This window comes from Carcharodon carcharias, chromosome 33 (assembly GCF_017639515.1).
Source record: "Carcharodon carcharias isolate sCarCar2 chromosome 33, sCarCar2.pri, whole genome shotgun sequence".
Classification (NCBI taxonomy): Eukaryota; Metazoa; Chordata; class Chondrichthyes; order Lamniformes; family Lamnidae; genus Carcharodon; species Carcharodon carcharias.
The window spans coordinates 2489647-2505899 of NC_054499.1; the positions used below are offsets into that span (position 1 = coordinate 2489647).

Below are 16253 nucleotides of genomic sequence, written 5' to 3' on the forward strand. Positions count from 1 at the left end.
CACCCACCCCCACCCCACCTGCTGTCAATTCTGCTGCCCCTTTTGTGGTGCCAGCCATGCCCTCTGACCCTTTCACCTGTCCCCTCCCCGCCCATCCTCGCCAATCCTTGACACCGTGACCACACACCCCCCCCCCTCCCCCCAATCCGGCCCCCACACAGCATCACTGTGACCCCGCCCCCCACCCGCCACCCTACAGTGACCGGCCTCAGAGCCTTTACCCTTTCCGGTGCAGCTCTGTTTGTCCAAAGGGCAGGGGGCTGGCGATCTGAGTGTCCAGTGTCCTGGGGACCCTGTCTCCCAGGAGGATCGAGGGGTCCGTGTGGTTACGGTTAAGGTACGAGAAGCTGAGACCCCAGGGTGGGCTGGGCAGCTCTCTCTCTGCTTAAAGGGGCAACGGAACCCGATCAGGATGCCCCCCCTAATGGGGACATTGCCTTTCACAGAACATCTTTCTCTTTCTCCTTCCAAGAGGAATGAAGAAACGAGGGTGATGTTAGTCTCACAAACTCACTCCCACCCTGAGGGCCAGGCTTAAAGAACCCACGCATGACCATGTGACGGGGCAGGCTGTCCTATAGGATGGCCCATGTAGTTGAATATCTGGTCGACACTTACTGACTCGACTAACGCCAAAGGCACCTCTGGGACCGCACTGGTGTAATGGACAGTGTCCATAGCCGGCGGGTGGGAGGGGTAAAGAGGACTTCAGTTACAAACTACAGCCTTTTCTGTTTCATTTATTCATTCCCGGGGATGTGGGCTTCACTGGCTGGGCCCAGCATTTATTGCCCATCCCTAATTGCCCCTTGAGAAGGTGGTGGGTGAGCTGCCTTCTTGAGCCGCTGCAGTCCATGTGGTGTAGGTACACCCACAGCGCTGTTAGGGAGGGAGTTCCAGGATTTTGACCCAGCGACAGTGAAGGAACGGCGATATATTTCCAAGTCAGGATGGTGAGTGACTTGGAGGGGAACTTCCAGGTGGTGGTGTCCCCATGTGTCTGCTGCCCTTGTCCTTCTAGATAGTTGTGGTTGTGGGTTTGGAAGGTACTGTCGAAGGAGCCTTGGTGAATTCCTGCAGTGCATCTTGTAGATGGTACACACACTGCTACTGTGCGTCCAGGTGGAGGGAGTGAATGTTTTAAGTTGTGGATGTGGTGCAAATCAAGTGGGCTGCTTTGTCCTGGATGATGTTGAGCTTCTTGAGTGCTGTGGGAGCTGCACTCATCCAGGCAAGTGGAGAGTATTCCATCCCACTCCTGACTTGTGCCTTGTAGATGGTGAACAGGCTTTGTGGAGTCAGGAGGTGAGTTACTCACCACAGGATTCCTAGTCTCTGACCTGCTCTTTGTAAGCCACAGTATTTATATGGCTGGTCCAGTTCAGTTTCTGGTCAGTGGTAACCCCCAGGATGTTGATGGTGACTGCTGGGAAAAATTCCTGCATTTCTGTAATGTCTTTTGCCACCTTACAGTCCGAATGGTGCTTCACAGCCAATGAAGGACTTTTATTGACGTGTGGTCAATGTGATAATTTAGGAACTTCAGCAGACAATGTGTACACAGCAAGATCTCGCAGATAGCAATGTGATGAAAGACAGGGACAGGGACAGGGACAGGGACAGGGACAGAGACAGGCACGGGGACAGGGACAGAGACAGAGACAGAGACAGGGACAGGGACAGGGACAGGGACAGAGACAGAGACAGGGACAGGGACAGGGACAGGGACAGAGACAGGCACGGGGACAGGGACAGAGACAGAGACAGGGACAGAGACAGGGACAGGGACAGGGACAGAGACAGGGACAGAGACAGGCACGGGGACAGAGACAGGGACAGGGACAGAGACAGGGACAGGGACAGGGACAGAGACAGAGACAGGGACAGGGACAGGGACAGGGACAGAGACAGGCACGGGGACAGGGACAGGGACAGGGACAGGGACAGGGACAGGGACAGGGACAGGGACTGACCCTCTGACAGTGCGGCACTCCCTCAGTACTGACCCTCCGACAGTGCAGCACTCCCTCAGTACTGACCCTCCGACAGTGCGGCACTCCCTCAGTACTGACCCTCTGACAGTGCAGCACTCCCTCAGTACCTCCCCTCCGAGAGTGGTATGTTTGGATGTTATCTGGATGAAGAATAACAGTAAATCGAAGCTTTTTAGTTAAGTGGGTATATGAGTGGTGACTGGCTGTGATTTTAACAAGTTCTCTCTCTCTCTCTCTATTACTCCGGCAGGTTCCAGGATGCAAAGGGTTATGTCCTGTATCCTCAGATTGGCGATCGCATTGACCTGATATGTCCACAGTCAGTGCCACGCAGCACCCACTCCACGGAGCACTATGAATACTACCGGTTATACCTGGTAACTCAGGAGCAGGCCGAGAGGTGTGACACGGTGATGAGTCCCACCGTTCTACTGACATGTGACAAACCTGACCAGATCACTCGTTTCACCATCAAGTTCCAGGAGTTTAGTCCCAACCTCTGGGGCCTGGAGTTTAAACCCCAGCAAGATTACTACATCATCAGTAAGTGAGCAAGAGTGAGCTGGAGCGGTGGGCACAGGCTCTGGGAAAGAGGGGGCACTGAGGAGAGAGCTGGGCGCTGGGGAGAGAGCGGGGTGCTGGGGAGAGAGCTGGGCGCTGGGGAGAGAGCTGGGCGCTGGGGAGAGAGCTGGGCGCTGGGGAGAGAGCTGGGCGCTGGGGAGAGAGCTGGGCGCTGGGGAGAGAGCTGGGCGCTGGGGAGAGAGCTGGGCGCTGGGGAGAGAGGTGGGCGCTGGGGAGAGAGGTGGGCCCTGGGGAGAGAGGTGGGCGCTGGGGAGAGAGGTGGGCGCTGGGGAGAGAGGTGGGCGCTGGGGAGAGAGCTGGGCGCTGGGGAGAGAGGTGGGCGCTGGGGAGAGAGCTGGGCGCTGGGGAGAGAGGTGGGCGCTGGGGAGAGAGGTGGGCGCTGGGGAGAGAGGTGGGCGCTGGGGAGAGAGGTGGGCGCTGGGGAGAGAGGTGGGCCCTGGGGAGAGAGGTGGGCGCTGGGGAGAGAGGTGGGCGCTGGGGAGAGAGGTGGGCGCTGGGGAGAGAGCTGGGCGCTGGGGAGAGAGGTGGGCGCTGGGGAGAGAGCTGGGCGCTGGGGAGAGAGGTGGGCGCTGGGGAGAGAGGTGGGTGCTGGGGAGAGAGGTGGGCGCTGGGGAGAGAGGTGGGCGCTGGGGAGAGAGGTGGGCGCTGGGGAGAGAGTGGGGCACTGGGGAGAGAGGTGGGCGCTGGGGAGAGAGGGGGGCGCTGGGGAAAGAGGGGGCACTGGGGAGAGCGGGGCACTGGGGAGAGAGGTGGGCGCTGGGGAGAGAGGTGGGCGCTGGGGAGAGAGGTGGGCGCTGGGGAGAGAGGTAGGCGCTGGGGAGAGAGGTGGGCGCTGGGGAGAGAGGGGGGCGCTAGGGAAAGAGGGGGCGCTGGGGAGAGAGGTGGGCGCTGGGGAGAGAGCGGGGCACTGGGGAGAGAGGTGGGCGCTGGGGAGAGAGCAGGGCGCTGGGGAAAGAGGGGGCACTGGGGAGAGAGCGGGGCACTGGGGAGAGAGGTGGGCGCTGGGGAGAGAGGTGGGCGCTGGGGAGAGAGGTGGGCGCTGGGGAGAGAGGGGGGCACTAGGGAAAGAGGGGGCGCTGGGGAGAGAGGGGGGCGCTAGGGAAAGAGGGGCGCTGGGGAGAGAGCGGGGCGCTGGGGAGAGAGCGGGGCGCTGGGGAGAGAGCGGGGCGCTGGGGAGAGAGGTGGGCGCTGGGGAGAGAGGTGGGCGCTGGGGAGAGAGCGGGGCGCTGGGGAGAGAGCGGGGCGCTGGGGAGAGAGGTGGGCGCTGGGGAGAGAGCTGGGCGCTGGGGAGAGAGCTGGGCGCTGGGGAGAGAGCTGGGCGCTGGGGAGAGAGGTGGGTGCTGGGGAGAGAGGTGGGTGCTGGGGAGAGAGGTGGGTGCTGGGGAGAGAGGTGGGCGCTGGGGAGAGAGGTGCGCGCTGGGGAGAGAGGTGGGCGCTGGGGAGAGAAGTGGGCGCTGGGGAGAGAGCGGGGCGCTGGGGAGAGAGCGGGGCGCTGGGGAGAGAGGTGGGCGCTGGGGAGAGAGGTGGGCGCTGGGGAGAGAGGTGGGCGCTGGGGAGAGAGGGGGGCGCTAGGGAAAGAGGGGGCGCTGGGGAGAGAGGTGGGCGCTGGGGAGAGAGCGGGGCGCTGGGGAGAGAGGTGGGCGCTGGGGAGAGAGGGGGGCGCTGGGGAAAGAGGGGGCACTGGGGAGAGAGCGGGGCACTGGGGAGAGAGGTGGGCGCTGGGGAGAGAGGTGGGTGCTGGGGAGAGAGGTAGGCGCTGGGGAGAGAGGGGGGCGCTAGGGAAAGAGGGGGCGCTGGGGAGAGAGGTGGGCGCTGGGGAGAGAGGGGGGTGCTAGGGAACGCTGGGGAGAGAGCGGGGCACTGGGGAGAGAGCGGGGCGCTGGGGAGAGAGCTGGGCACTGGGGAGAGAGGTGGGCGCTGGGGAGAGAGGTGGGCGCTGGGGAGAGAGCGGGGCGCTGGGGAGAGAGCGGGGCGCTGGGGAGAGAGCTGGGCACTGGGGAGAGAGGTGGGCGCTGGGGAGAGAGGTGGGCGCTGGGGAGAGAGGTGGGCGCTGGGGAGAGAGGTGGGCGCTAGGGAGAGAGGTGGGCGCTGGGGAGAGAGGTGGGCGCTGGGGAGAGAGGTGGGCGCTGGGGAGAGAGGTGGGCGCTGGGGAGAGAGGTGGGCGCTGGGAAGAGAGCGGGGCGCTGGGGAGAGAGCGGGGCGCTGGGGAGAGAGGTGGGCGCTGGGGAGAGAGGTGGGCGCTGGGGAGAGAGGTGGGCGCTGGGGAGAGAGGTGGGCGCTGGGGAGAGAGCTGGGCGCTGGGGAGAGAGGTGGGCGCTGGGGAGAGCGCGGGGCGCTGGGGAGAGCGTGGGGCGCTGGGAAGAGAGCGGGGCGCTGGGGAGAGAGGTGGGCGCTGGGGAGAGAGGTGGGCGCTGGGGAGAGAGGTGGGCGCTGGGGAGAGAGGTGGGCGCTGGGGAGAGAGGTGGGCGCTGGGGAGAGAGCTGGGCACTGGGGAGAGAGTGGGGCGCTGGGGAGAGAGTGGGGCACAGAGGAGAGAGCGGGGCGCTGAGGAGAGAGCTGGCCGCTGGGGAGAGAGTGGGGCTCAGAGGAGAGAGGTGGGCGCTGGGGAGAGAGCGGGGCGCTGGGGAGAGAGCGGGGCGCTGGGGAGTGAGCGGGGCGCTGGGGAGAGAGCGGGGCGCTGGGGAGAGAGCGGGGCGCTGGGGAGAGAGCGGGGCGCTGGGGAGAGAGCAGGGCGCTGGGGAGAGAGCTGGGCGCTGGGGAGAGAGCTGGGCGCTGGGGAGAGAGGTGGGAGCTGGGGAGAGAGGTGGGAGCTGGGGAGAGAGGTGGGAGCTGGGGAGAGAGGTGGGAGCTGGGGAGAGAGCGGGGCGCTGGGGAGAGAGCGGGGCGCTGGGGAGAGAGCTGGGCGCTGGGGAGAGAGGTGGGCGCTGGGGAGAGAGGTGGGCGCTGGGGAGAGAGGTGGGCGCTGGGGAGAGAGGTGGGCGCTGGGGGGAGAGGTGGGCGCTGGGGAGAGAGCTGGGTGCTGGGGGGAGAGCGGGGCACGGAGGAGAGAGCGGGGCACGGAGGAGAGAGCGGGGCACAGAGGAGAGAGTGGGGCGCTGGGGAGAGAGGTGGGCGCTGGGGAGAGAGGGGGTGCTGGGGAGAGAGCGGGGCGCTGGGGAGAGAGCGGGGCGCTGGGGAGAGAGCGGGACACAGAGGAGAGAGGTGGGCGCTGGGGAGAGAGGTGGGCGCTGGGGAGAGAGGTGGGCACTAGGGAGAGAGCTGGGCGCTGGGGAGAGAGCGGGGCACCATGGTGAATGTGGTGGGTGCCAATGGGAAGCAGAGTTATGTATTGTGGGAAAGCGAGGGCATTGGCGTGTGCAGGAGGGATGGTGAAGCACTGGGAGCAGTGCCGGACTGCAATTGGTGTCGTTTAGCGGATTCTGGCTGTGATAATCCAGAGAGTTCGTCGGGATCATCCGGTTGGGGGGGGATCTGACCTTTCCCGCCAGTTTGTTTGGGATGATTTATTGTGTCACACATTCCCTTTGAGAGTTTGCGTTGGTTCCTGGTATCTTGGCTGGACATGTGGGGGTTTGACTCTGTGAAGGCTCTCGGTCAGCCTGTCTCTGCTCCTTCCTCATCCCAGCCCCATCCCTGGAGCTGAGTCTTGTCTAATTTCCTGCTCACCTTTCACCTCTCCACCTTCTCGCCCTCTCCTGTCGTACCTGTCACCTTCGGCCCTCTACCTTCCTGTCATCTCAACCCCGACCAACGCGTGTGTGGACTCAGGTTCTGAATCCAAGCCGCAACCTTGTAGGTATCCTGAGTGAAACAAAAACAGAAAACGCTGGAAAAGCTCAGCAGGTCTGACAGTGTCTGTGGAGAGAGAGAGAGAGAGAGAGAGAGAGACAGAGACAGAGATAACGTTTCGGGTCCATGTGACTCTTCAGAGCTCGAGGGAGGTATTCTGAGAGTGTTGGGTGTTGTTAATGATGACCAGCCCTCAAAATGGGAGCTGTATTGGACAGGACATGTAGGCCGGGCTGGTCCTTTTTGGATACGTTTTCCAATTGACTCTCCTCCCCCCACCCCCACCCCACCCCTGGGGGCTTCAGAAACAGGAGCTAATGAGATTAAGAGTTTTTTACCCTCAAGAGTTTTTCTTGCCAAGGAGTCCTCTCATGCGTGAATGTTTCTAAGTGACAAATGACTCTGAGCTACAATCTCTGCTCAGCGTCGTGTAAAACTAGACCAGGCGCATCAACGCCAGGAAACAGTCCTTCTCCTTTCCTGCCCCTTTACCTCTGCCCTGTGACCCAACAGCCCAGCTGGCAGTGCCAGGCTTGGGCCTGTCTGGAGGCTGACCTCCTGCTGATGGCCGAGGACCTTGATTCAGTTGGGAATCCCGCTCACAGTGGCACTCACAGGAGACCGGCCTGTCTCGTTCAGATGTCGGGCTAAGCCCAACAGCCCTCGCTGAGCTCCCCCAGTTCCGGCCTCTTGACCATCCCCCGATTCCCATCGCTCCACCATTGGCGGCTGGGCCTTCAGCTGCCTGGGGGGTCCCTAAGGGATACAGTGGACAGTGGGAAAGTCACTGGATTAGTAACCCTGAGGCCCAGTCGAATGCTCTAGGGACACGGGTTCAAATCCCACCCAGGCAGCTGGTGGAATTTAAATTCAGTTAATAAATCTGAAATTATAAAGTTAGTCTCAGTAATGGTGACCACAAAACTATCATCGATTGTCATTAACGCCCATCTGGTTCACTAATGTCCTTCAGGGAAGGAAATCTTACCCGGTCTGGCCTACATGTGACTCCAGAACCACAGTAATGTGGTTGATTCTTAACTGTCCCTCTGAAATAACCTCTCAAGCTGCCCAGTTCAAAGGTAATTAGGGATGGGCAACAAATGCTGACCTTACCAGCGATGCCTAGGAGTCATACCTAGCACAAAGGAAGATGGTTGTGGTTGTTGGAGGTCAGTCATCTCAGCTCCAGGACATCACTGCAGGAGTTCCTCAGGGTAGTGTCCTCGGCCCAACCATCTTCAGCTGCTTCATCAATGACCTTCCTTCCATCATAAGATCAGAAGTGGGGATGTTTGCTGATGATTGCACAATGTTCAGCACCATTCACGACTCCTCAGATACTGAAGCAGTCCATGTCCAAATGCAGCAAGACCTGGACAATATCCAGACTTGGGCTGACAAGTGGCAAGTAACATTCACACCACACAAGTGTCAGGCAATGACCATCTCCAACAAGAGAGAATCTAACCATCGCCCCTTGATGTTCAATGACATTACCACCACTGAATCCCCCACTATCAACATCCTGGGGGTTACCATTGACCAGAAACTGAACTGGGCCAGCCATATAAATACTGTGGCTACAAGAGCAGGTCAGAGGCTGGGAATCCTGTGATGAATAACTCACTTCTTGACTCCCTAAAGCCTGTCCACCATCGACAAGGCACAAGTCAGGAGTGTGATGGAATACTCCCCACTTGCCTGGATGAGTGCAGCTCCCACAACACTCAAGAAGCTTGACACTGTCCAGGACAAAGCAGCCCCGCTTAATTGGCACCACATCCACAAACATTCACTCCCTCCACCACCGACGCACAGTAGCAGCAGTGTGTGTACCATCTACAAGATGCACTGCAAGAATTCACCAAGGCTCCTGAAACAGCACCTTCCAAACTCATGACCTCTACCATCTAGCAGGACAAGGGCAGCCGACACATGGGGAACACCACCACCTGGAAGTTCCCCTCCAAGCCACTCACCATCCTGACTTGGAAATATATCGGCCGTTCCTTCACTGTCGCTGGGTCAAAATCCTGGAACTCCCTCCCTAACAGCGCTGTGGGTGTACCTACACCACATGGACTGCAGCGGTTCAAGAAGGCAGCTCACCCCCACCTTATCAAGGGGCAATTAGGGATGGGCAATAAATTTTGGGCCCAGCCAGCGATGCTCACAATCCATGAAAGAATGAAAAAAAACTCTGGAATTCCCTTCCTAAACCATCCCACCTCTCTCTCGTCCTTTAAGACGATCCTGAAAAGCCGACCTCTTTGACCGAGGTTTTGGGTCACCAATCCCTGATATCCCTTCATGTGTGGCTCGGGGTCAGATTAATACCTGATCATCTCTCCTGCAAAGCACCTTGGGACGTTTTGCTACATTGAACATTCTCCAAAGGAAATTAGAGGATTAGATGAGAGAAAAGGGAACAGAAAGAAATGGTGTAAGAGGCCGGGATGAGGTGGAAAGGGCATAATCACCAGCGTGGATTAGTCGGGCTGAATGGCCAGCTGTTTCTGTGCCATCCCGTGTTACTAACTTGCCCAACTGATCTCTTGGACGGATCAGTGACAATTCAGCCAGGGAGACACGACTCCTGATTGGCTGAGAGCCCCGCACGCTGAAACATCTGGTCAACATCGCCAACCTTAGCTTCGCCAAGGGAGTCCATGGGATAAGGTCCGTATCCTTTCATCCCGAGGGAAGAGGTGGCAGAATGGGGGATGGGATGCCTGCTGTGCGATCCAGAGCTGAGCGCCTGCTGCAGTTGGCACTGTGCCTGACCCCCTTCTTCATAAAAGCAGGATCGCTTACACGCAGCGTAGTAACAGGTCAAAACATGGGTATGAGATCAGAGGCTGGAAATCACAGAACCGGTTTGCCAGTGAATGTTTTACTCTGATCGGTATTTCAGATAGAATTACCCAACTGGCAAAATCTCTGTCCCAAGGCCAGTGTGAGTTAATTGCTATGTAAACACAGCTCTAAAACTGGGGACTGTGCCTGAGTTTTATTGACTGGGTGCTGGAGGGTCCCTGCTTTCTCTCTCACTCGCCTGGCGTCTCTCTCTCTCTCTCTCTCTCTCTCTCCCTGCGCTGCACCTCCTGGGACTCGCCCCAAATCGAAAAGGCGGTGACAGGTTTGCAGGTCCCACCTCAGAGTAAACGGAGTTCAGATGCCTTCATCTGCACCAGTTTATAAAAAGCACTGTCTGTGCACTGAAGTCAGCTCCCAATCAAATGAATCACCGTAGCAAACCAGCCACTAATTGCTGCCTTCGAGAAGAGTCTGAAAACTAAGCTGCCTTTTTTTTTGCATCAACTGCATTCCAATGTGACTATGGACTGGTAGAGATTTGGTCAAGTTATTTTTAGTTATTTACAATCAGGTTACTCACAGGTGATGGGGGAGAAACTCTCAGTAAAATGCCTACTTTTGTGATAAACACATGTTTAACCCGGTGAATAAACAGAAGCGGAAATTGGAACTGTAACCTGTGCTCAGTGGGAGTGAATGGGAAGGGGTTTGGGTCCAATGGGATTGTGTACAGTGGGAGTGAATGGGAAGGGGTTTGGGTCCATTGGGATTGTGTACAGTGGGAGTGAATGGGAAGGGGTTTGGGTCCATTGGGATTGTGTACAGTGGGAGTGAATGGGAAGGGGTTTGGGTCCATTGGGATTGTGTACAGTGGGAGTGAGTGGGAAGGGGTTTGGGTCCAATGGGATTGTGAACAGTGAGAGTGAATAGGAAGGGGTTTGGGTCCATTGGGATTGTGTACAGTGGAAATGGGAAGGGGTTTGGGTCTGTTAGAATTATGTACAGTGGGAGTGAATGGGAAGGAGTTTGGGTCCGTTGGGATTATGTACAGTGAGAATGGGAAGGGGTTTGGGTCCATTGGGATTGTGTACAGTGGGAGTGAATGGGAAGGGGTTTGGGTCCATTGGGATTGTGTACAGTGGGAGTGAACGGGAAGGGGTTTGGGTCCATTGGGATTGTGTACAGTAGGAGTGAATGGGAAGGGGTTTGGGTCCATTGGGATTGTGTACAGTGGGAGTGAACGGGAAGGGGTTTGGGTCTATTGGGATTGTGTACAGTGGGAGTGAACGGGAAGGGGTTTGGGTCTATTGGGATTGTGTACAGTGGGAGTGAATGGGAAGGGGTTTGGGTCCATTGGGATTGTGAACAGTGGGAATGGGAAGGGGTTTGGGTCTGTTGGGATTGTGTACAGTAGGAGTGAATGGGAAGGGGTTTGGGTCTATTGGGATTGTGTACAGTGGGAGTGAATGGGAAGGGGTTTGGGTCCAATGGGATTGTGAACAGTGGGAGTGAATAGGAAGGGGTTTGGGTCCAATGGGATTGTGAACAGTGGGAGTGAATGGGAAGGGGTTTGGGTCTGTTGGGATTGTGTACAGTGGGAGTGAACGGGAAGGGGTTTGGGTCCATTGGGATTGTGTACAGTGGGAATGGGGATAGGGTTTGGGTCCATTGGGATTGTGTACAGTGGGAATGGGAATACCCCCTTAATCACACAGGGAATATATTCAGGCTGCTGTCGTTCGGCAGTGGGTTATGTCTTGGTTTCAGCTGAGGATTGTAGGATTGTTCTCGGATTGGTCAGATCTTGTCCTGGATTTTCCTTATGCTCCTGACCCTGGATTTGGACCTGGGTTCCTCAGTAAAATACTGATGTGGGTGGATGTGTCGATAAACAGCCTGTCACTGGTGTCTGTGACATTAGAGTTTGATGGTGGGGGAGGGGCAATAGATACAGGCAGATGGTTGTGTGATGGAGTTTGTGTTTGTCCTGATACACAGGCCCCAGCCAAGAGGAGGGTATTGCAGAGTGCTACAGTGACCTGGAGTGAGCAATACTGATAATCAGCGCAGTTTAAACTGGCCTGGAGCTAAATGTACACGCCTGGGGAGTTGGCATCTCTCCCCCTCACTCCTTATTGTACAGCAGGGGCTCCCTGTTTAACCCAAACAGCCTCAAGCTGACTCCTAGGACAGGGAGAAAGGGACTGGGTCACTAAAAAACACTTCCGATTTAATTCCTGCCACTCTCTCTATTTCTCTCTCCCTCTATTTCTCTGTCTATTTCTCTCTCTCTCCCTCTCTATTTCTCTCTCCACATTCCTCCTCCATGTGCCCTCTGTCTCTTTCACTCTGTGTGTCTCTCAGCGTAACTGATAACAGATGTTGAAGAGACGATGTACAGGATAGAGTGTGGGAGAGGACGAGTGGAAGAGAGAAGGGGAGAGAGAGAGAGAGAGAAAGAAGGGGAAAGGAGAGGCTAGAACGACCCCCAACCTTGCACTCCTCTTCTCTCTCACCCTCTCTGCAGTTTGGGAAGGTCTGGGGTGTCAACTTTGTGCCAACCCCGGAAAGCAGCTTCCAAGTTTTATGTTTAGTTCTGAAACCATTTGATTGATCTGCTGTGAATGTAGAGGGGAAATGTTTGGAGTAGAAATGAGCACTAGAAGAAAGTCTGTTGAGGAGTGCATTGCAGCTCAGTCCATTGACTCAGGCTGTCCACTGATACTCCCCAAGTCACCCTGTTGAAGTCCCTGCTGACTACACTGTGCACACAGCAGCATCAACACCACCAACTTACATTGATATAGCGCCTTTGACATAGTAAATCGTCCCAAAGTGCTTCAGAGGAACGGTTACCAAACAGAATTTGACCCCGAGCCACATGAGGAGATATTAGGTCAGCTGACCAAAAACTCGGTCAAAGATGTCGGCTTTAAGCGGCTTGTTAAAGGAGGAGAGAGAGAGAGAGAGAGAGAGAGGCGGAGAGGTTTAGGGAGGGAATTCCAGAGTTTAGGGCCCCTGGCAGCTGAAGGCCCGACCGTCAATGGTGGAGCGATGGGAATTGGGGGATGCTCGAGAGGCCGGAATTGGAGGAGCGCAGAGATCTCGGCGGGTGGTAGGGGCTGGAGGAGGTTACAGTGATAGGGAGGGGTGTAGGGGCTGGAGGAGGTTACAGAGTTAGAGAGGGGTGTAGGGGCTGGAGGAGGTTACAGTGATAGGGAGGGGTGTAGGGGCTGGAGGAGGTTACAGAGTTAGGAAGGGGTGAGTCCATGGAGGGATTTGAAAAGTAGGATAAGAATTTTATAATTGGATTGTAGAAAGCCCACACCGGAATGTAGACATGAGGTTTCTCTGACCCTGCTGTTAGTGTTTAGCAGCAAGAAGGGGAGGTCTGGGATAAGAATGAAAGCTAGTGCCTCTCCTCGAAAATTGTCATTGTTTTCATGTCTTGAAGCTGCAGTTTGAATAGTCAAATCTCTGACCAGTATCATGGTGTCCTCCAGGTCACATCATTAATGTCCTATCGGATTGAAGTCTTATTTCAGTAATGATCAGTGTGTGCTGTATAGCACAGGAGGAAGAATTATCACCTGCCAATTATCTTCAAGTGGAACTGTTAGCTCCACATATCTGGGACTCTCTCTCCCATCACTCCCTCAGTACTGACCCTCCGACAGTGCGGCACTCCCTCAGTACTGACCCTCCGACAGTGTGGCACTCCTTCAGTACTGACCCTCCGACAGTGCAGCACTCCCTCAGTACTGACCCTCTGACAGTGCAGCACTCCCTCAGTACTGACCCTCCGACAATGCAACTCTTCCTCAATACTGACCCTCTGACAGTGCTGCACTCCCTCAGTACTGACCCTCTGACAGTGCGGCACTCCCTCAGAACTGACCCTCTGACAATGCAGCACTCCCTCAGTACTGACCCTCTGACAGTGCGGTGCTCACTCAGTACTGACCCTCCGACAGTGTGGCACTCCCTCAGTACTGACCCTCTGACAGTGCGGTGCTCACTCAGTACTGACCCTCCGACAGTGTGGCACTCCCTCAGTACTGACCCTCCGACAGTGCAGCACTCCCTCAGTACTGACCCTCTGACAATGCAGCACTCCCTCAGTACTGACCCTCCGACAGTGCAGCGCTCCCTCAGTACTGACCCTCCGACAGTGTGGCACTCCCTCAGTACTGACCATCCGACAGTGTGGCACTCCCTCAGTACTGACCCTCCGACAGTGCGGCACTCCCTCAGTACTGACCCTCCGATAGTGCAGCACTCCTTCAGTACTGACCCTCCGACAATGCAACTCTTCCTCAATACTGACCCTCTGACTGTGCTGCACTCCCTCAGTACTGACCCTCTGACAGTGCGGCACTCCCTCAGTACTGACCCTCTGACAATGCAGCACTCCCTCAGTACTGACCCTCCGACAGTGCAGCGCTCCCTCAGTACTGGCCCTCCGACAGTGTGGCACTCTCTCAGTACTGACCCTCCGACAGTGTGGCACTCCCTCAGTACTGACCCTCCGACAGTGCGGCACTCCCTCAGTACTGACCATCCGACAGTGCGGCACTCCCTCAGTACTGACCCTCCGCCAGTGCAGCGCTCCCTCAGTACTGACCCTCCGACAGTGCAGCACTCCCTCAGTACTTACCCTCCGACAGTGCTGCACTCCCTCAGTACAGACCCTCCGACAGTGCAGCACTCCCTCAGTACTGACCCTCTGACAGTGCAGCACTCCCTCAGTACTGACCCTCCGACAGTGCAGCACTCCCTCAGTACTGACCCTCTGACAGTACGGCACTCCCTCAGTACTGACCCTCTGACAGTGCGGCACACCCTCAGTACTGACCCTCTGACAGTGCAGCACTCCCTCAGTACTGACCCTCTGACAGTGCGGCGCTCCCTCAGTACTGACCCTCTGACAGTGCAGCACTCCCTCAGTACTGACCCTCCGACAGTGCGGCACTCCCTCAGTACTGACCCTCCGACAGTGCGGCACTCCCTCAGTACTGACCCTCTGACAGTGCAGCACTCCCTCAGTACTGACCCTCCGACAATGCAACTCTTCCTCAATACTGACCCTCTGACAGTGCGGCACTCCCTCAGTACTGACCCTCTGACAATGCAGCCCTCCCTCAGTACTGACCCTCCGACAGTGCTGCACTCCCTCCCAGTGTGCCCGGGCCCTAACCCCAGTCTGTCTCCTGATGACTCTCCCTTCACTGTCGTCCCCCATCCTCGAATGTCCATTCCTGAATCGCTGCCCTGTTATTTTTTGTGTTGTGTTAGGATGGGGCTGGTGAATTGTGAGAAGCAATGTGTAAATCAGGCGCAGAGTCTGTCACTGAGTACAGCTCCCTAGAGGGTTCCAGATCGTCCTCTCAAGCAGAATGAGAGGCTGTGTTTGTATTCTCTCTTTCTGCCTGAATTCAGCAAGTTGTTGCTGGATTCGAAGTGGAGGTGGTGGTGTGAACGCTCCGAAACATGTTCCAGCCTCTGCACTGTCACCCGGACCCTGACCACTCCACATGTCCTCAGTGAGTTGGACGTTGACCCTGGCCAGAGAGTGCTTTACATTTCATCACCTCGACCAGACCCACACCTGACTGCTACTTAATCTCTCCTCATCTCACCCGCTCATCTTTCTATCACTCTCACTCTCCCCTTCTCTCTGTCACTCTCTCACTTTCTCTTCTTTGCTGCAGTCTACCAATCTCTTTCTCCGTCTGTACTCCCCCCCTTCACTCCCCACTCCTGCTGCTCCCCCTCCCTCTCAATCCCACTCTCCCCCTCCCTCTCAATCCCACTCTCCCCCTCCCTCTCAATCCCACTCTCCCCCTCCCTCTCAATCCCACTCTCTCCCTCCCTCTCAATCCCACTCTCTCCCTCCCTCTCAATCCCACTCTCCCCCTCCCTCTCAATCCCACTCTCCCCCTCCCTCTCAATCCCACTCTCCCCCTCCCTCTCAATCCCACTCTCTCCCTCCCTCTCAATCCCACTCTCTCCCTCCCTCTCAATCCCACTCTCTCCCTCCCTCTCAATCCCACTCTCCCCCTCCCTCTCAATCCCACTCTCTCCCTCCCTCTCAATCCCACTCTCCCCCTCCCTCTCAATCCCACACTCTCCCTCCCTCTCAATCCCACTCTCCCCCTCCCTCTCAACCCCACTCTCCCCCTCCCTCTCAATCCCACTCTCTCCCTCCCTCTCAATCCCACTCTCCCCCTCCCTCTCAATCCCACTCTCTCCCTCCCTATCAATCCCACTCTCTCCCTCCCTCTCAATCCCACTCTCCCCCTCCCTCTCAATCCCACTCTCTCCCTCCCTCTCAATCCCACTCTCTCCCTCCCTCTCAATCCCACTCTCTCCCTCCCTCTCAATCCCACTCTCCCCCTCCCTCTCAATCCCACTCTCTCCCTCCCTCTCAATCCCACTCTCTCCCTCCCTCTCAAACCCACTCTCCCCCTCCCTCTCAATCCCACTCTCTCCCTCCCTCTCAATCCCACTCTCTCCCTCCCTCTCAATCCCACTCTCTCCCTCCCTCTCAATCCCACTCTCCCCCTCCCTCTCAATCCCACTCTCTCCCTCCCTCTCAACCCCACTCTCTCCCTACCTCTCAACCCCACTTTCTCCCTCCCTCTCAATCCCACTCTCCCCCTCCCTCTCAATCCCACTCTCTCCCTCCCTCTCAATCCCACTCTCCCCCTCCCTCTCAATCCCACTCTCTCCCTCCCTCTCAATCCCACTCTCCCCCTCCCTCTCAATCCCACTCTTCCCCCTCCCTCTCAATCCCACTCTCCCCCTCCCTCTCAATCCCACTCTCTCCCTCCCTCTCAATCCCACTCTCTCCCTCCCTCTCAATCCCACTCTCCCCCTCCCTCTCAATCCCACTCTCTCCCTCCCTCTCAATCCCACTCTCCCCCTCCCTCTCAATCCCACTCTTCCCCCTCCCTCTCAATCCCACTCTTCCCCCTCCCTCTCAATCCCACTCTCCCCCTCCCTCTCAATCCCACTCTCTCCCTCCCTCTCAATCCCACTCTCTCCCTCCCTCTCAATCCCACTCTC

General features: G+C 57.3%; 1 protein-coding gene across 1 annotated transcript in view; it reads left to right on the top strand.

The window, feature by feature from the left end:
- The window catches only part of LOC121272203 (ephrin-B1-like), a 142410-nt gene that overhangs the window by 12014 nt on the left and 114143 nt on the right, over positions 1–16253 (top strand). Inside the window, exons 3-4 of the mRNA XM_041178729.1 lie at positions 252–360; positions 2245–2537. Of these exons, the coding sequence (XP_041034663.1) occupies positions 252–360; positions 2245–2537 (402 nt within the window). The remainder of the gene's footprint in view (positions 1–251; positions 361–2244; positions 2538–16253) is intronic.